The 22,077-nt window shown below is 34.4% G+C and overlaps 1 protein-coding gene across 2 annotated transcripts in view; it reads right to left on the bottom strand.

Moving 5' to 3' along the window:
- Klhl1 (kelch like family member 1) overlaps positions 1-22,077 on the bottom strand; it is a 441,438-nt gene that overhangs the window by 21,925 nt on the left and 397,436 nt on the right. For both annotated transcript variants that reach the window (XM_052190812.1, XM_052190813.1), the window contains one exon: positions 13,421-13,583. In XM_052190812.1, the coding sequence (XP_052046772.1) occupies positions 13,421-13,583 (163 nt within the window). The remainder of the gene's footprint in view (positions 1-13,420; positions 13,584-22,077) is intronic.

The raw sequence follows: 22,077 nt of genomic DNA, 5'->3' as shown, positions 1-22,077 counted from the left end.
TTAACTAAAAATACATTTTTAACCCTTTAATCATAGTCATTCTTCATCCTATGGTAATGCATGAAAATTTTAGTATGTGTGTGTGTGTGTGTGTGTGTGTGTGTGTACACCCAGTGTGTCTCTATTTACTAATTTGATATATTTGTATGTGCAACACATTACCAAATGTATGTGTGTGTCACGTACATTTACAGGCAAACTTTCGAAAATAATTATTTATTTCTTCTGATGCATTATATAAGGATAGACCAGCCACAGAAATGTGCTTACAGAAGATTCTAAGTGATAAAACTTAGAACCAGTGTCATTCATTAAAGCCTTGGCAGGTATATGGATTGTGTTTGCAATTTTAAGTAAACAACAAAATGATGTCTCACCAACAAAATAACATTTGCACAAGAAGGAAGATCACAATGGTGATTAAAGCAGAGGCTATGGATTTCTGAAAAAGGGAGGTTTTGAGACTGATTTAACACAGAATCGAGCTTTAGGAGCATAAAATATCAGAATGGGAGAGCATAACATTGAGGCTGCTCCGACCTTTGGAGTTAATCAGGGTGAATAGTAGCTACAGGGCATGTAGCTGTTACTTCTGATAGAAGACTTGCAGACAATTCCCATAGTATAAACATCAAGAAAAGAAAGGTTTGAGCTATTTATCTCAATAGTGTATCAGATCCATCCTTAACTATGAATATTATTCTTAATTTTCTTGTCAACTTAATTCTACATGTTTCAGTTTCAAAATAAATGCATAGAAAAAATGTAATAGGTTGTATGCTATATTTTGGAGGCCTTAGGTATGCAGGTATGCAACTCCATGGTCCATTATTCTTAAATAATTCTACAATATTATGCTTAAACTGATTTCAAATCATGGATACATTTTTTAAAAGCCATTTTTGTTTCTCACGTAGCATTACATGATTATATATATATATATATATAGTGTCCTGAGTGTTCTCACTGTGACTGTCATTCTGAGCTGCTTGATTACTCAGTAGCAGCCTGCTGACTCTGTCATATAGAATGATGAAATTAAGTGGTAAGTGCAGTATAAATGACAAGCATTGAACAATTTAGCTTGCAAAATCACCCAAGTAAAAAAATCACTCAGAAGTTTTTTATGATCCTTAACACTCTATGAAATCTGAACTAATTTACTTCCATTTCATTTAAGTTGAACATCTAACTCAAAAGAAGCATTGCTATACTACTGAAATATTGCGAAAATGTAACTATGCTTTGTAGAAATACTGCACAATTACGTACATGTATGTGTAGAGCCTATAGCATTGTCCCTAGTTAACAATACACAGAGAAGATGTTTCCCTAATGTTTAAAAGGAGATGTTATGTTTAAGTTTCTGTATTTATTTGTATACATGAAAATCTTAGTCCATTTATCAGATATCTAAACGTTGCTTAGCAATGTTCATAGTTATAATATAAAAACATTGTTAAGTATTATGTCATGTATATTTTAGTTTTAGATTTTTTAAATAATTACTGGCATATATAAGAACATGCCATAATGTACAGAAAAAATGATACTGTGCATCTACTAGAATTAATAATGACATCTCACAGAGTATCACACTTCTACAGGGCTGATCAGTGTTTGAACTGTGTATTACTATTTTAAACCCGAGAAAAGCCTAGGACTATAAGATTGCATTATTATATTCACACACACACACACACACCTATGCATACACACAAACACACACACATATAGAACAAGACACAGAGACACATAGAAAGATACACAGAGAGAATAAATGCAAAGGGTGATGAACTCTGGGATCAGGGATGGAGGAATGACAACTTTTGCATTTAGAATACTAACAAAATAATTTTTGAAAGAAAAGAAAATAACGGTTACCAGTCATGCAATTTTTTTGAAAACCCAAAGAAGAAATACTTTCCAAACTTATTTAAGAGTCCATCAATAACTGTAATACAAAAGCCAGCAAAAACACTATGGATTTGATGAGGTATTGGTTCAATCTCTAAGAATATGTATTTCAAAAGTTAGAAAACAGTAGTGTTTTGAATCCAGCATCACATTAAATGGCCACAGTAATCAATATAAATCGTCAATCACAGTTATGCATACACCACATTTACACTATAAAGGATAAAGGCCACATATCTACATACACAAATAAGAGCATATGAAAAGATTGATCAGACTTTTGCTCTGAAACTCTTCCAATAATTAGGTTTTAGAGTAAAACAAATTATTATACCATATATTAAATCAAATATTAGAAATAAACAATTTTACAGGAGAAATGTGTGATTTATAAATATTTCACTCTTTGCTGAAGAATATAGAAAAATGTTACTGTAAGTTAAACAGCATTTATAAATGTAACTATTGAATATATTCACACACTTTTGAATTATAATATATATATATATATATATATATATATATATATATATATATATATATATATATATATATATATAGTACGGTGTTCTGCCTGTAAATATGCCTGCCTCCTACAAGAGGGCACCAGATCTCATTACAGATTGTTGTGTGTCACCATGTGGTTGCTGGGAATTGAATTCAGGACCTCTGGAGGAGCAGTCAGTGCTCTCAAACTCTGAGCCATTCCTTCAGGCTGAGTTATAGCATATTTTTAAAAAAATACTTGGAAAAATATTTCTGTAAATTTCAGATTGTATTATCAACTTCTTTGACATAGGTACTTATGCTTTAAATCTAGTAACACATTGTAGACACATGGTAGACACATTAAAAAATCTCAATATCTAAATGAATAAACCTTATTTATAGATAGTTAGTATCTATAAATACTCAGTATTTATCTGTAAATACTCAGTAAGATATGCAATATATCAGATTAAAAATTATTTATTAAATTAACTTACACAATTCCATGAATTTTAAAAATAAAATGTTAAAGTTTTGTATTATTCTATTTTATTATTTGTATTATACTATCTATTGTATTATTTTATTAAACAGAATAAAAGAAAACAAGTATGATTTTTCAACATAAAATTAATACCAGATATTAGAAAAATTGAAAGCCAAATATAGACTACACTTAACACAAAAGACTTCTGGAAAAAAAAAACCTGTTGTATTAGAACTCATTTAAAGAGTTAAAAATACCTTTGTTTATTCTTCCATTAATGCTTTATGAAAACTGGTATTTGTATTTCCACATCAGAAAAGGAAATTTAAATGAGTATTTTGTGAACATACCTAGTTAATCAATTTTACCTGTGATGTCCTTATTTCTAAGTGAACATTATAGGACCAAGAACTAAAAAATAAAAGTAAATTTAAAACAATTTATTCTACTTAGCTCTACACCTATAATAACCAAAGTATAGAAATCACAAAGTTTGAGCGGCTAGACTAAAACTATCCTGTGTGCCGACTCTCATGGACAATTAACAATATGTATCCTTTCAGAAACCCTCTTCAATCTAGAGAATCACAATATAGACTTCCTGCTTCCTTTCCCTAAGAGAACAAATTTGACATTGGGACTCTGAAGAGGAAAGAGATTCTTTTTTTTTTTTTTTGCATTATATATTTAAATATCTTTATTTTCTATATTCTTTGTTTACATTCCAAATGATTTCCCCTTTCCAGGATCCCCCCTCCCCGTATGTCCCATAAACCTTCTTCTCTCCATCCCCTCTCCAATCACCTCCCTCCTTTTTCTCTATCCTTATATTCCCTTCCCATGCTAGATCAATCCTTTCCAGGATCAGGACCCTCTCCATACTTCTACATGGGAGTCATTTGTTATGCAATTTGTGCCTTGGGTATTCAGGGCTTCTGGGCTAATTAATATCCACTTATCAGAGATTGCATTCCATGTGTATTCTTTTGTGATTGGGTTCCCTCACTTAGGATGATATTTTCCAGATCAAACCATTTGCCTAAAAATTTTGTGAATTCATTGTTTCTAATTGCTGAGTAGTATTCCATTTTGTAAATAGACCACATTTTCTGTATCCATTCCTCCTTTGAGGGGCATCTGGGTTCTTTCCAGCTTCTGGCTATTATAAATAAGGCTGCTATGAACATAATGGAGCATGTGTCTTTATTGCATGCCGGGGAATCCTATGGGTATATGCCCAGGAGAGGTATAGCAGGGTCCTCCAGAAGTGTTATGTCCAGTTTTCTGAGGAACCACCAGACTGATTTCCAAAGTGGTTGTACCATCCTTCAGCCCCACCAGCAGTGGAAGAGTGTTCCTCTTTCTCCACATCCTCACCAACACCTGCTGTTTCCTGAGTTTTTGACCTTAGCCATTCTGGTGTAAGGTGAAATCTCAGGGTTGTTTTGATCTGCATTTCCCTAATGACTAATGATGTTGAGCACTTCTTAAGGTGCCTCTCAGCCATCCAAATTTCTTCAGGTGAAAATTCTTTGTTTAGATCTGTACCCCATTTTTAATAGGGTTATTTGTTTCCCTGGGGTCTACCTTCTTGAGTTTTTTGTATATATTGGATATTATCCCTCTATCAGATGTAGGGTTGGTGAATATCCTTTCCCAATTTGATGGTTGCCGTTTTGTCCTTTTAATAGTGTCCTTTGCCTTACAGAAACTTTGTAATTTTATGAGGTCCCATTTGTCAATCCTTGATCTTAGAGGAAAGAGATTCTAACACTGAGGCTAGTGGGTTGATAACATAGGAAGAGAGAAACGACAGTTTGACAATGAGAAAGGAAACCTGAAGATTTCCAGTTAGCCTGGAAAGCTGAGTAAAATCTGTACGATGAAGAAATGTGTGGGCAACATTACACACAAGAAAAACACCATGTGAAGAGAGGTGGCTGAGGGAGCACAACAGCAGATGATCTATAACATGTGATGGAAGCTTGGGTAAGACAGGATGGGGTGATGCAACTGGGAAGATGGAAAAGACAGAGGAAGAATAAAAGAGGTTTGTAGGCACAGATATGGAGCTGAGATTGCATTCTGAATTCACAAAAAAGGCCCACCAAAATATCATCCTTAGGAATCAGCATGCTAGAGTTGGCCTAAGATACAGTCATATAATTAATTTTAGTAAACTTTTATGCTTTGCTGAGAATAGCAAGAATCTGACACTTTCCCATTATATTATATTACTTCTGTGCTTAATTAGCATAAAGATGATTTTACATAATGTTTTAGAATCAAGTTTCTATGCCTTCCTATCTAGTTAATGTATACCTATTAAAGAAAGTGCTGCAGATTTTATATTCTATCACATATACTATAGCAGCTCTGGGCAATAAGTCCCGTATTATAAGGATATAGGTTTGAATGGTTAAAGTTGTATTTTTGTATTGAGAAACAGGTTGTCTCATTAATACTTTATTCATTTATTTAATCTTCAGTTTTAAGATACAGTTTTGATCTCATACTATGCAGATAACACTGACATTGACTTCACAGTAATCCACATTTAGCTATGCTAGGTGCTAGCATTGCAACCTTGTAACAAAAAACCATGTTATGATTTCTACTCTTACCTAAATCAGTTCTCTGATAAAGTAGTGATATTTAAGCCTCTTTTTAATCTGACAGGTTATAAAAGCTGGCAGAAACCCAATGTCTAGGGTTTTTACAGACAAACACAGTTAAGATAAAAACAAGATATATTCTAAGTTTTTTGTTCAGATTCATTCATTTCCTAATGATGATGGAGAAAAAATGCAGCAAGAGCTCATAGCTATTGAGTTTGCTTCACACCTGAGAGGTCCTGATTTTAGGACATGTTAATCTTTAAAAAGGAACTTCAAGTGACCTTTTAAAACTTGTTCTAGAAGGTAACCTATATTTTCATTTTAGAAAAAAATCTCTTATCTGCCCCAATGAAATTTTCCTACATAATTCTTCCTTTACTAATGAAAATATGGGATGCATATAAAGCATCATTACTTCATTGAAAAAAATCTACTCATACTGAATCTCCAGGGAATTGGCTAGTCATCTTCTAGGTTAGAGAGATGGATGGAAGAAGCAGTGAAAGGAAAAGAGTATGGTGGAGCCTTAACTGGCTTCTGAATTATTTTGTGCTACATAGCACACTACAGACTCACTTTTACAAGACTATGGGCACATGAAAATTCATAACCAGTAAGATTCTAGAAGACACTCATTATTTCAGGTGTTCTTCTCCATGACTAATCATCTCTGCCTTTATTATCATAGGAAACCAGGTAATTGGTTCATCCATGCATGGTGACACAATCTTTACTATAGGAAACCCTGGTACAAAACACCACAAAGAAAAGAAAAGGAGTCCATTGTCCTCAGTAAGAGACTTAACAGTTCCCTGCAAACTGAAACAACTCTTGATCTCTAGTGTTCAGAGAAGCCATGCATATTGAGAATATGTGCCTCCTTACCTCATGTAGAGGGCTACTTCTACCTATCTTTAACAATAAAAAAAATGCTTTTTCCACCAGGAATTCCTTAATTCCACATTTTTGTCATTGAAATATGTAACTTTCTTAGTAATCTATATTCTATACACAGTTCTTTACCATTTGTCATAGTTCAACAAAGCTATAAAATATATTTATAATTTTCAAAGTTTGGCCAAGTAGATATTATGTACATACATATGTATATCTATATCTATATATCTATATATCTATATATATACATCTATACAAAACACAAAACACATATATGTGGACATGTGTGTGTGCACATACACACATACGCACACACACACACACAAAATATATTACTTTTCTTTAATACAACATTTAAAACATTTGGGTAGTTTGTCCTGTAGGCAATAATTATTAGAATGACAAGATGTAGGGTAAAGGTTCTAAAACATATTGTTAATAATTTAGTCCTTTGTTTCTTAATAAATGGGAAATCCTTTAATCTGATTCCAAGACAATCTGTAGATACCAAGGCAGAATGCTCTGCTGCTTCTGCTCAGTGAACCTCTTCGTGTGAGCTGCTTATTTCTGGATTTCACTAAGCTCCCAGGCAGGTGGATGACTGTCTTCATTCCTGCCTACTAAGAAATCATGGCATCAGATGCAAAGCCAGCCTTAGACTTACTGTGCCTACCACACATGACTGAAATATATGGCTGCACACTAAAGCTTGATAGAGCCCACATAACTTTATTATAATGTGCTCTTAAATACACAAAATAGCTTAGATGTCTTCCCCATATTTTGAAACATTAGTAGAATTGAAAGACAAACTTAGTAAATGGATACTTCAATGAATACTTTACTAAATGGATACCTAATCCCCTGACACCACCTTGGCATTCCCTCTGGAGTTGCAGCTTCATTTTCATGCTGTTTCCTATTTCTAGTTAATACAATGTGATCTCCTGGCACACACACACACACACACACACACACACACACACATATATATATACATATATATATATATGTATATATATATATACACACACACACACATATGTACATATATACATATATATATACATGTTATATAACATATGTATATATATGCTATATATGTATATATATGTACATATAATAATATAGTATATATGTTATATATAATATGCTGTAATAACTTGGTCACTGCATATTTTTAAATTAAAAATAAGTAAAATTCAAATTTTCTGCATTATATAATTTTTAACTGAAGATTCATCTGTAGAAATGTCATTGAAAGACAAAACAAAACCAAAAGCTTCTCCTTAAGGTTTATGTAGCAAGACAGACAGACAGACAGACACACACACACACACACACACACACACACACACTAACTTTGACTTGGTAGATGTGGCCTTTCCAGCCTTGGGCCGGCTATACAGACCTTGGGAGCTTGCCACAATGCACAATGGACCTTATGGACCCTGTTGGAGTCATCTGCCCTGGTTGCTTGTGCAACTTCCCACAGGAGCTTAAAAGAATAGACTGCCTGCTGACTTTGCTTTGCAACAATCCAGGTGAAACAAAGGATGGGGTTTGTGGGCTTGCCCTATATAAATGCAATGCTGAATATGAAATTTGGAGCTTTGATCAGAACCTTGTCTTGGATTCTTTCTTCTCTCACCTCTCACCGACCTCCACCCCCACTCCCTACCAGCCCAGTCTCTTTTTCATTTACAGCTCCCCCCCTTCAGGTAAACCCAGTTTCTCCTTGACTGCAGGATGACTACTGATAGGCTAAGAGCAGTCTTAGTGAAAATATGAATATTAAACAAGATTATTAGAAACTAGCAAATGATATGAGTTATGCCACTTACAATTTAGACACAAAAATCCTAAGTGGTTTCTAAAAAGTCTTGACTAAATTCTCCTTAGGACAAGCAGAGTCTCATCATCCTGATCTTCCCAGAGGCATTAGCAAGTTATTAATACAGAATGCTGTGGGGGTTCAGAGTTCAGAGGAATATATAATGAAAACTAGGGGGATAGTGGATGCTGTTTAAAAAGTGACTATATTTATTATGAAAAAAGTGAAGAAATCCAAATAGAAAGGTTATGTTAAAGAAGGTATTTAGATGATTATAACCAAATTGTTATTTATGAATCAGAATGGCTCAATGAAGCAGAGAGGTCAGATTATTGTGGCTGATTATGAGACTGAAGACTAGCCTGGTCTTCAACAATCACAGGCAAATTTGGCTTCTGTTGAAGACAACATCTATGACTGAAACTGCTAGCAATGGATAGGAAACTGAAGACTGATAGCAACTGGCTGTTGTCTATTATTTCATGGTTGGTGGTTCTGAGGCATGCTTTTACAAGTCACCATTTTCATGATTGGATTGCTTCATAGTTGCTCAGATACATAAGCAAATAATGGTTTTATGCAACCTTTGAGACATTAGATATCAGTAAGATATATAATCAGTAAGACATAAATGCTATTAAGCTATCGTGTGTCTTTGCTTAAGCCATTTTCTATATTGTACATGACCTGTAGCCTGTTGTGTACACAAACTCTGGTGCTTTGTCATTTGTAGCAAACTCAATTGATGTTCTTTACATTGCACACTCTTTGCCTTGACAGAGATTGCACAGTGATATTGGAATGTTTCTCTGCTTGCCAAGAGTGAGACCTGTAATCATTTAAATTTCACCTGGGAGAGGTTGTAGCTCATTTGTTAGTGTGTGTGAATCACACGTCCTGTTCCTAAGCATTTTCTAAACAACGTAGGATGACAAATTTCAAATACGGCAAAAGCAAAACTCAATATTCAGAGCAAAGTGAACAAAATGTCTGGTGATTCCTAAAGATGTCTGTAATCCTAGAAACTTGGAGGTAAAAGCAAGAGTGTCAGTGTATTAGTATGTCATTTTACTATTTGGCAAATACTACTGCAGCAAAGTGAAATTTCAAAAGACATTATAAAACCCAGCTAAAAAACTAACTTGTGTAGTGAATGTGCTTGAAGGGGATTAATGAATGACGTGTATTGGCACATTCCAATTGCAAGTTGTCAAAACCTGTGTCTAGAATCTCCATTCATATATTACTGTCACTTTGGAGAATATTTTCAGTAGACATATATATATATAAACATATACACACATATATGTGTGTGTGTGTAGTGTATTATGTATTAATTAAATTTAAACATTAAAATATTTAAGAAAAACCTCATAAGAAATAATAGCTTTGATGCAAAGTAATAATTAAAAGAATGTATAATAAAATAAGTAGTGAACTCAAACATCAGTGCCTGTGTATTTAATTGCACAGTAATGCAATACATGAATCACAATAATGTGGAAATCAGGACACCAAATGTACAAAAAGAGAAAATAATGTAAAATAATCAAAGTACTAAACATATAAAACAACAAAGGGATATTGAAATCTTCAAGGGAATAGTACCAAGTTACATATAAAAACAGATTCTTTAGAAACACAGTTAGCTATCACTGCAGCACTAAGATAAGTATTATATTTTTAACCAGGGCAGACACAAGATTTTATTTTCAGTTTAATGTATTTCTCTCTTATAAAGCATATATGTAAAAATTAAATAAATTAACACATTAGATTAATAAAAATATATCATATAGACATGAATAATGTATTTTCCACTTTAGTTCTGTATATTTAATATATGAGTAACCATTTAACACATAAAATATTCAAAAACACAAACCAATGTGAATAAATTGAATCATCTCTGAAAAAATTAAACATCATCACACACTTGGAGTGTACTTGGATTTAATGTAATCATATTACTCCAACCACTGGAAAATATTTTAATTTAACAACTCCACATCTTATTTAAATGAAAAAAATGTTTACTTATAGGTTAAATCTTAAAGATGAAATTGTGGTAAGTATTTGAAAATATGTGATTCATATTATTGTATATAATTACAAATTTCATAGTAAAAGAACATCAAAAAGACAAAATCAATGGAAATATAGAAATGATACTTATAAAAATACTTCTTCCAAACTAAAATAGAATATTAATATAATATTTAATATTTTAATATACCTGCGTATATACCCATCTGTAAATCACTTTATACACATAAAACTTTCTGAATGTCATTAAGAGTATGATTTAGGCCTAATGTAAACCTGTCTATAATAACTTAAACATCCTCAAAATACAAGGCTGTAAATTCTTTACCTGGAATCTTTGTGTTAAAATACAAACAGCTATCAAATGTATTACATCTAACAAAATTGTGTTCAGTTTTTCAGCAAGAATGTGAAATAAGTTCCATGATATTCATTTCCAAATACACTACTTTATGTAATTATCACCAAATATAACTTCATAAGAGCTCTGAAAAGCAGGTGAGATAGTTTACTCCAGTATAGCATATAAAATAATATAAAATAAAATGAAAAAAGTGGGTTGCTTATGAAGGGCAGATTTATATTTTTCTGTGCCATTCCTCCTTATAAATACAGAGATCATCACATACCGAATGATATGTCAGTGAGAAATGGAGGCAGTATGCTAGTGACTGTATCAGATCAAGTCCAGGTCTGTACAAAAAAAATTTGAACAAAGACATACCCCACAACATCCCAGTCCAACTATGTATGTATGGCATGGATTTCCATCCTTGATTCCCTGTCAGCTTAGATCATAAAGTTCTGGACCAGTAAGGAGTCTGCATTTTTCCATCTTGCCATACCACAAGGTAAACCACAGTGGGAATCAGCTGCAGTGAACTAAGTGTTGGTAGAATCCTGAGATGTGTGGAGAGTAACAATAAAATGCATAAATGCAAGGATTTTTAATTACTTCACAAAAACTCACCAAGTGCTAGTCACCGTCGGTTTGCTTGTATAAATAATTATTTCAACAATTTGGGTGAAAGAAGTAGTTTATTGAACAGGTATGGAGAGTGTTGACATCCTTTTTTTATTCCTGATTTTAAGGATGTTTGGCCTTTCTCTCCAGTGGCTGTGGAGTTTCTTTAAGTTGTCATTGTTATTTTGAGATATGTCTCCTCTATTCCTATTCTCTCCCAGACTTTTATCATTAAGGGATATTGTCAAATATATTTCCTGCATCTAATTGGATGATAATGTGAATTTTGTCTATCAGTTTGTTCATGTGATGGATTGTATTTATGGATTTTTGTGTCTTGAAACAGCCACCCCTGTATCTCTACGACGGAGCCAAATTGATCAAGATATAGAGCTTGTTTTTTTGTCTCTTGAATTCTCTTTGTAAGGATTTTAGAATATTTCCTTCTATATTCATTGAACGTGAAAAAGCTGAGCAGGTACCCAAGCGAACAATTCACTTTACTGCATTCGTGGTACGGGAAGATACTTTGCAGGGCCTCAGAGGAGAAAGGTAATCAACAATGTCAGTTAGCCACGAAAACTGTGACTTGAAAAAACTGCATGTTTGCCAGATTTACTGGTTCAATACAAGTGCAAATGTTATGGGACTAGCAAACCACATTTGACTGGACTTGATGCCTATACCATATGATGAGACTATACCCAGAACTGTCATGTAGTTAAGAACCTAGGACGAGCTGCCTCATGGAGAAAATATTTTCCTACTATTCTACTAAAGGAAGAAAAATCAAATGATACCTAACCACCTACTACTATACCCATGAATATATCATGAGATCTTCATGAACCTTCCTTTTTCAGTAAGTAGAAAGTAACACAGAGACCTACAACTGGACTGTGTGTAGAGGACTGAGTGGCCTCAGAATACTCAGTTCTAAATAGTATAATTTATAGCTTGGGAATCTATACAAAAGATGAGGCAAAGAAATTATAAGAGCTAAAGGTAGTAGATGATTCTTAGAAAACAGTGTCTTCTATGACCCTAGGACTGATATATATATATGAACCTACAGAAACTGACAGCATTAACATGACCTGAGGTTCAAATCCAACAAAATCCCAGCAGTGAAAAGGAGACATGGATGTAAAATCTCACTTTTAATCAAGAAGCTATATACAATTGATACTTGGTTGGAAACAGAAAATCAGAACTTTCCAAAGGTGTGACATTGAGTATATAAAAAGTATTCTATGCCTAGGAGTAATTGGCCAACACAAAATGAATTCCATGTGTATTTAATTTTTGTAGGATATTTTTGTTTTAGAATTTTTTGTCTTACTTGCATTGTGTTTCTTTTAACTTTAATTTACACTGTTTATTTGTGTGTGTGCTTGTGTGAGAGAGAGAGAAATAGAGAGAGATAGACACACAGGGATATAGAGATAGAGAGAGATAGAAGAGAGAGAGAAGAGAGACAGAGAGAGAGAAAGAGAGAAATAGAGAGAGATAGACACACAAGGAGATAGAGATAGAGAGAAGAGAGAGAGGAGAGAGGAGAGAGAAAGAGAGGAGAGAGAGAGAGAGAGAGAGAGAGAGAGAGAGAGAGAGAGAGAGAGAGAGAGAGAGATTGTGAAGAAAGAAGGCCAACATGATACACAGCATGATAGGGAAGTTCTGTATCTGCTTCTTGCACTTTGCTCCTGCTCTTTCCGTTCTGTTTGTTTTGTCCTAGTCCACTACATTAGTTTCATCTTATCTTATTATTGTCCCTTAGAAGCCTGTTTGTTTTCTAATGAGAGACCGGAAAAAAAAACAAAAAAAAAAACAAGGCGGATCTGGATGGAAGGTGAGGTGGGGGAAGGGGACTGGAGGGAAGTGTAGGGAAAGGAAAACATAACCAGGATGCATTACATGAAGAAAAACATCTATCTTCAATAAAAGGGGGAAGATACGACGCAGAGATGCACTTGTTCCCACTCAGAAGTCCTATAGAAATAACAAAGAATTATTTATTTACAACCATCAGTTGTAAATAAATAATTGTCACTGAGCTTGTTTTCCATTGGCTTTTTATATATTCCATTATTTAAAGGTTATTCTTAAATATTATCACAAAGTTATTGTTTTTGTTGACCTCTAAGAGTATTACAGGAATATCTACTCACTTGCCATTCAGTGCTGCGACTCCAACCGTGCTCCGAGCAATGGACATACTGGCTACATATGTCCACTGCTGGCTCTGGGGATCCCACCTTTCCACTGTGTTCAGATAGCTCCAGCCATCATGGCCTCCCACTGCGTAAATAGGCCCTTCCAGCACAGTTACTCCTAAAACACAATAGGGAAACATAAAGCAATGGGCATGGAGTTAACAGTAGTGCATTGTACAGTGAAAAAAATGCTTAGGAAGTTAAGTTTCATGCTGTGTGTCCTTATCCTAAGAAAATATGAACTAAAATTATAAAATAAATACTTTTGTATTTTAGGAATTTTCTTTCTTATTCTTTAATTGGAAGTAAGTTATTTTATGCTACATATTGTGATGACAGTTTCCCTGTCTCTAGTTCCTTCTAGATCCTTTCCACTTCTCCAATTCAACTTCACCCCCTCCCATTTCTTCTCTTTCAGTCTGTCTGTCTAGAAAACAAATAGGCAAACAACCAGTTTTCATACCATCTTCAAGGGAAAGAACAAAACAGGCAAAACCAAAATCTGTAAAAACCTGGTATTTCGAATGTCAAATTTATACCCACAGATGTACATGTAGAGACTAAGAAACCTCAGAACACTCAGACTGAAACAGTATTTCTCACTGAAGGCAGAGACTTGAGTTTAGTCTTTGTGGGATTCCTGGATGTGTGAATGAATGGGTCTTTGTTTCTTGTGCTTTCTATTGGGTTATTTTTCTCTAGTTTGTTTGTGATAGCTTTTGTTTTATCTCATTATAGTATATTTTAGTTGAATAAGTAGGAAATGTCGCTGAGAAATATTCAAAGAAATATTCAACTGTCAAAAACAAAAGAAACAAATTTACTTAAGGATTTAAAAAAATCAAGTTTATAGCACTAAGTATGGCTTGAATAGTAAGCATAAACAATGCTATTTGTTAGTAAATTAACACATTTTAGTGCTTTATATGTGTACTTTGGGCACTACAAAGCTGAAGTCTCACAATAAGGACTACTATCAAGTCACTGAGTTCCAGGCCAATCTAAGGTCTAAGTTATACAGTAGGACTCTGTTTTAAAGGAAGTGTGTGTGTGTATGTGTGTGTGTCTGTGTGTGTGTGTGTGTGTGTGTGTGTGTGTGAGAGAGAGAGAGACAGAGACAGAGACAGAGAGACAGACAGAGAGACAGAGAGACAGACACAGAGAGATACAGAGAGACACAGAGAGACAAAGAGAGACAAATAGAGAGACAGACAGAGAGAGACACAGGGAGACAGAGAGAGACAAATAGAGAGACAGACAGAGAGAGACACAGGGAGACAGAGAGAGGAAAGAGAGAGCGAGTGAGTGAGAGTGAGAGAGAGAGTGAGAGAGAGAGAGAGAGAGAGAGAGAGAGAGAGAGAGAGAGAGAAGAGAAACTTAGAATAATTAAATGCAGCATGAATCATCTACTAACTGAATGGTTTCATTAACGTGAAAACATTTAACATGTTGCTTCTTTTCTTATGGTATGTGCTGATATTTGATATCTGATATTTATAATATGGTGATATCTTTCAAATTCAGGATGATTTGGGTATTTGAGATTTTGAGGAAGTTTCTATATAGAACTTGGGATCATATTGTCTATTTCTGTGGAGAATGTCATTCAAATTTTGAAGAGAATTGCATTGAAACTATAGACCATTTTTAGTAATCTAGCGATTTCCATAATATTCCAATCACTGAGCATATAGTTTGGCCTTTGTTGCCTTCAATTTTTTAGTGTCTTAATGTATTCTTTGTAAAAATCTTTCAAAGCTTTGATCAGAATTTTGTCCTAGACAAATGTTCTTTTCAAGTGACTATATTATCCTAAGAATGGCATTTTATAGTTTTATTTTTCTGCCAGCATTCCAGTATATAAAAATGCTACTGAAATTTGCATTTTGATCTCATATCCTGACACTGCCAAAATGATATAATGAAAGTCTTTAGGGCTTTAAAGCATAGGTGTGTGCTATCTCCAACAGGAATAAGCGACCTTCTAACATTTCTTTTTCTTTTCCTTTTTTTGTTCTTTTATTGGATATTTTCTTTACTTATATTTCAAATGTCATCCCCTTTCCTGGTTTCCCCTCTGGAAACACCCTATCCCATACCTCCTGTCCCTGCTTCTATGAGGGTGCTCCCTCATCAACCCATGCATCCCCTCCTTCCTGACCTGGCACTCTGGGGCATCATTGACTTATGACATCTGGAGATGATTGTGTGATTTCTGTCTTATAGTCTATTTGTATTCTCTGTTAAATTAATTAATTTTCTATGTTGAACAAAACTATTCCTATTATGAAAATAATTTGATAATATTATAGTTCTCAATGCATTCTTAAATTTATTTCTACTGTATTTAGGGAATTTTTGCCTCTGTATTGATCAGAAAATTTAGAATTTGAATTTAATTGTGTATGTGTCCTTATCTAGTTTGATATCAGGATACAGAGGGCTTAATGAATGATTTGAACGGTGTTCGTTTCTCTTTGTGAAAGAATTTTAATGCTAAAGTTTCATAAAAATGTAGTACTTTAACTGACTTGTATCTTTTGATTGGTAAATAGAGTCTATTAATATTTAGAGCCAGTATCGATGTTTGTGGTTTACAGTTATTTTGATGTTGTTTGTTGGCTTGTACATAGCTATATTTTGTATTACATAAATTATAGCTTTCAATGTCTTCTTTATCAATTCTCTTAGCTTTAGGAAGTATTGTTTCTATTCTGCAGTTCTCTTTAGGGTTTTTTGTTGTAGTTATTGTTGCTAGAAATAAACTATATAAGGATGTTTATATGGTGAAAAGTTTTTCTTTCAACTCTGGAAGATATTTTTTTCTGGCAAAAGTAGTCTACGTTGGTAGCTATGGTTTTTTAGTACATGGTGTATTTTCATGTTGAAGAACATAAATTTATTATTGTGCAGTTCCTAGTGACCCGATTCCTGGGGTATGAATGCATGCATAGAAGAGGTAGAAATAAATGTTTGCCTTACCTTCTTTTCTCTTTGATATTTTGCATCTCAAAACGTGACTACTTTGTTTGTTCTTGAATCCTTCAAGAATCTGTTTTATATGTTTAATTCTGCCTTAGGAGTAACACATTGATGCCTTACTCAGATTCACCCTTTTGTTTGGACGCCAAACTTAAATTATGTGACTTTCAGTTTGCTTTATTATTGAACATATTTTTAACCAATTAATATATATATATATATATATATATATCAGCATATCAGCATTTTGGCCTTTCTTTGTATGTATGCATATGGCATATGTGAAAAGACTTCTATGAATCGTCCCATTCAATAATTTTAAGGTAATAAATTTATAGTCAATTCAAAATGTGATACAAACAGAATTTCATAAAATATGTATATATGAACTTCCTAAAACATATGTGATTTCACAATATTACTGTCTAAACTAAGGATATCACCACTGCAGCATAAGTTTAAGGGAAAGGTTTTTTTTTTTTTTTTATTGTAGATATAAGGGACAGAACAGACAGAGGCATTCAGAAGAGTCCAGATCACAGAGAGAAAAATAGTACACTGAACATGGTTAGCAGATTGGACTTGGCCATGAGAAGAGAGGCTAGGATAATGAAAATGGAAAAAGAGAGCCAAGGCAAAGGAGAACAAGGGAAAAGGGTGAGAGAGGAGGCCAAATTAGGAAGACGAAAGAGGTCACTTGGGCAAAGGGCAAGTTTGTTTGGGAATGAGAAGCTGGTGCAGAGAAGTCAGTGAGCTAGAGAAGGTTAGAGGAGAGGCCAGAGGGAGAGCAACTGAGAAAAGCTACAGGTCATCCATCCTACTGGCTCAGTGTGCAGGCCAGGATGAACCCTGGAGTACAAGTGGGCACCCCAGACAGCCATTCACTTTCCATCGGCGGTAAGAAAATGGGTCTTTTCATAGAAGGGAAATCCCCCGAGAAAAATGGAGCTTCCTTTAGCACTGACAACAACTAAGAGTAACTACGTTAATCAAATAATACACCTTCATTGGAAATATTTAAACATCCATTAATATCTTTTATATAATATAAAACTGCTGCAGAGAACCTGGAAACCTCATAATTCTTTCATACTACTTATGAAATTACAACTAAGAGGCATAAATTTGAAGGTACATTTAATAATGTTTAGTATATATATTAGAATATAATTTTATTTAAAATTTGAAGTAGCCTATAAAACAATTATTATTGAGATAGAATATAATAAATTTTGTAAAATAGTAAATATAACTATAAATTTTAAAATTAGGTAGGCCATTAACTCATTCAACACATTCATTAATTTTCTCTTAAAAATATTAAGGTATTCATTTCTATCACTTGATATATATGTTTATATTTTAGGAAGTTTCAACTCTATTAAGTCCTTACTAAGTAACAAATGCCCTTAATCTTAGCTGCCTCTCCTGCATTCCCTCCCTTGTTTCTTTTTTCCTCCCCCTCTTCACTGGATCATCTCTTAAAGAATGTCTCCATCAAACCCCTCCCTCTCAGAGCTCAGGAACTCTGCACAAGAGGATGTAGAAATAGTGTCCTTTGTGTATATACTATGCCTTCCAGATTGTGTTTTCATCTAACTCCTGAGAGTGTGGTTGAGAGTTAGTATGTCTACGCATGTGAATCTGTTTCATGTACCTTCTTTGGGCCATGTTGCTTCTTTTATTGATTTTTTTGTCCAATCAATCTATTAGTATTTGTTTCATATTATTATATTTTATTTTATATCATCCCGTAGAATCCAATTCATTTTCTAATGAAGACAGAAAGATGTATCTGAATGGAAAGTGAAAAGTTAGGTGGGGAGAACCTGGGGGAAGTAGAGGAAGGGACCTATAATCAGGACCTATAATATGAGAAAAAATATGTATTTCCATAAAAAGACCAACTGCCCAAAATTACAAACCTACCAGGGCCTTATTTATAAATATATGCAAAGGCACAACACTTATGTGTAACTAGGAATTCAAGACAAAGATATCTTGAGAGGGTATGGGGAAGACAAGACTAATTGACAACAAGGAGTAAAAATGATGTAAACAATGCACTCCTTTATGAAAACCTCAAAATTAGAAAAATAAAATTAAAAATGCTTACAAGCCATATGTTTGTGGGAGATATTATATAACCTATACTAGAAAGAAGAATGTGAGCAACAAGAGAAAAATGTGAGACATTGCATATGCTATAGTTGGGTAACAGTGATGTTGCTAAGAATAGGTTAAAGTGGAGTAGATGATTGGAATGAGGAGCGCTAGTTTGTCTTTCTGTTGCTGAAGCTTTGGAATCATATCATTTTTTACCACCTGACTAATATTGGCAATATACAAGAGTTCATTGTCATTGCTAGTCCTCACACTTCAATTTTATATGACTCATAGTACTTGGATGGAGGTCACATAAAAATACATATAACTACATGGCAAATAATAAGCACTCAAAATAGTCTCCCAATAGTGATAATGTAAATGTCAAATATATTTTCACTCTTAAAACTCAATTCCTATTGCAAATGTCTGTACTTAAAATTAAATCATTGAGCAAATGATGCTTTCAATGATGAAACTGCTTTAAATATTAGTGTTTCCAAACCCCATATTTACTAGAATATATTTATACTTTATGCATACATATTATAAAATGTGATATGCTTTAGCTGTCACTGTATTTTAAGACTCTGTTTGCCTAACAATGTGTTTCTTTATTGCAGCTGTCCTAATTCCCATGCAAAAAGTTCTAATTAAGTTGAGACAATAATTGGACCAGAATAAATTCAAAATCAAGATAATACATTCTAATTCCTCCTTGTGTGTTCCAGAAATATCTTTATAAATATAGTAAATTAGAAGGTTAAAATGCTTTTCTTATCGTCAATATTAAGCATTAAAAATATGTAACATTTAATTGAAGGGAAATACTTAAACAAAATCATTGGTTTCAGTTTGACAATAATACAAAAATGCTGCATAAATTTTTCTTTAATAAAATCATGCAGATTTTAAAATTAGTTTTTGTTGCTTGATTACTAGAAAAAGAACAAAACTGCATTCTTATACGATCTTATATTTATTCTTCCTTCAACTGAGATTATTGGCCTTATCAGGGTTGCACAAACCTAAGAAAACATGCTAGTGTCCCTCTGCAATATAGATATTTTATTTTGTTTGGTGCAGAATTTTATCCAATATGATGTACTTTTAGCCAACTGGAAGAGTAGGGATTGAGCTAGCAAATGTTTTATAAGGGACATTATGTGACATCATTTTGTTCTCAAAAACAAACAAACAAACACACAAAACACCTGTTAGAGCCTTACAAATACAGAGGTGGATGCTCACAGCCAACCATTGCACTGAGCGTGTGGTCAAAAATGAAGGAGTTGGAGAAAGGACTGAGGGAGCTGAAGGGATTTGCAACCACATAGGAAGAACAACAATATCAACCAACCAGATCCCCCTCCCAGGGTTCCCAGAGAGTTAGCCACCAACCAAAGAGTACACATTGCTCCGGCTGCATATGTAGCAGAGGATTTGCCTTGTTGGGCATCAATGGTAGGAGAGATCTTTGGTCATCTGAAGGCTGGATAAATGCCTCAGTGTATAGGAATCAAGGGCTGGGAGGTGGGAGTGGGGTGGGTGGAGGAACACCCTCATAAAAGTAGGGGAAAGGAGGATGGGATAGGGGATTTCCAGAAGAGGGGAAACTGGAAAAGAGGATAACATTTGAAATGTAAATAAAGAAAATATCCAATATAAAAAATAAAACAAAACAAAACCCCCACATTTTTCTGCTTTTAATTGAGAAATGATGTATGATATGGCCATGCTAAAAATCTGCATGAGGGATGTTTTTTTCTTGTGATAGAACAGAGAAAATAATGAAAAACTCACTATACATATTTCGGATATACTTACACATTTATTCTATCACCTTATCCATTTATTCAATTATATCTTAGTTATGTGAACTTGAAAATATTGTTTAGAATGATGTACCTCTATTGCTTTATCTACATAGAGTAGTGAAGAACTAGTCCACTATTTATTTCAAGGATTGTATAAAATAATATATTCAAAACATTTAAATATGTGTCTGGTACATCTTAATGTATTTTAAGTATATTGAAGATTATGGTACTTTATAATAGTAATATACCAAGAACCAATGTTTTCTAATTAAGTTTCACTCTGTGTTATCATAGACATTGAGTAAATAAAAGTGAAACTACTGGCTCATAAGTTAAATAGCTCCAATTCACTTTATTACACTTGAGAGATCTATATTTGTTTAAATGTTAATTAAAATACTTGAAGAAATTTCAAAGTGGATAGGAGCACTGGATGCTTTTCCAGGAGCCCCAGGTTCCACTACCATCACTCAATGATGGCTCAGTGGCTTCTGTGATTCCAGTTTCCAGAGGATCCAATACCTTCCCCTGGCTTGCATGAGGAAGGCATTCAAGTGTCAGACAAAAATAAAGACAATTAAACACTCATGCAGCTGGCCATCTTCGCTCCCAGACTACAGGACAGTCTGCTCCAGATACGCAGAGATATCTCGAGTTTAAGATCACTTGGGACACAGACTGCCAGGCTTCTGCCTGTGCCCAAGACCTGGGCAGCTCTGTGGCTCCTCTGTGTTCCAGACCTGACATGGGTCAATTGCCCTGCAGAGTAATTGGCACTTGGAGGGGCTCCTAGGCACCATCTTCACTCCCAGTTGGACAGGACAGGCAGCTCAAGGTACAAAGAAACAACCCAGAGAATAACTTTGCTTGGGGCAAGGCACACCAGAGCTGCAACTGCACCCAAGAGTATTGCAACCCATCAGCAATCTCTACCAGGGGAAACCCAGTCATCCAGAGGAAAAAAATAGCCTTACAGGCTTACAGGAGGTTCAAGCATGAGACAGTGACTGCAGGGCCAACTAACTCCAGAGATAAACAGATGACAAAAGGCAAATGTAGGGACGTTACTAACAGAAATCAAGGCAATATGGCAGCATCCAAACCCAATTCTCCAACAACATCAAGTCCTGGATACCCCAACACACCAGAAAAACAAGACTTGGATTTAAAAGCACTGGTCACATAAATAAATCTCTTAAAGAAATGGAGGAGAAAATGGATCAAAAAATCTAAGAAGAAAGGAGGAGTGGCCCCTGGTTCTGGAAACACTCAGTGAAGCAGTATTCGGCAAAACCAGAACGGGGAAGTGGGAAGGGGTGGGTGGGAGGACGGGGAAGAGAAGGGGGCTTACGGGACTTTCGGGGAGTGGGGGGCTAGAAAAGGGGAAATCATTTGAAATGTAAATAAATTATATCGAATAAAAAAAAAAGATATAAGCCCTTACAAGGGAAACACAAAAATCATTTAAAGAAATTCAGGAGAATATTGGTCCACTAATAGAAGCCAATAAAGGGGAAATGCAAACATCACTCAAAGAAATACAGGAGAACTTGGATCAACAGGCAAGACATGAAAGAGGAAACACAAAATATCTCTTAAAGAATTATAGTAAAACACAAACAAACAAGTGAAGGAACTGAGCAAAGCCATCCAGGATCTAAAAACAGAAGTGGAAACAACTAAGAAATCACAAAGGGAGACAAC

This window comes from Apodemus sylvaticus, chromosome 8, assembly GCF_947179515.1.
Source record: "Apodemus sylvaticus chromosome 8, mApoSyl1.1, whole genome shotgun sequence".
Taxonomy (NCBI): domain Eukaryota; kingdom Metazoa; phylum Chordata; class Mammalia; order Rodentia; family Muridae; genus Apodemus; species Apodemus sylvaticus.
Note: the sequence above shows the minus strand (reverse complement) of the source record. Positions and strands in the feature narration are given on the sequence as shown.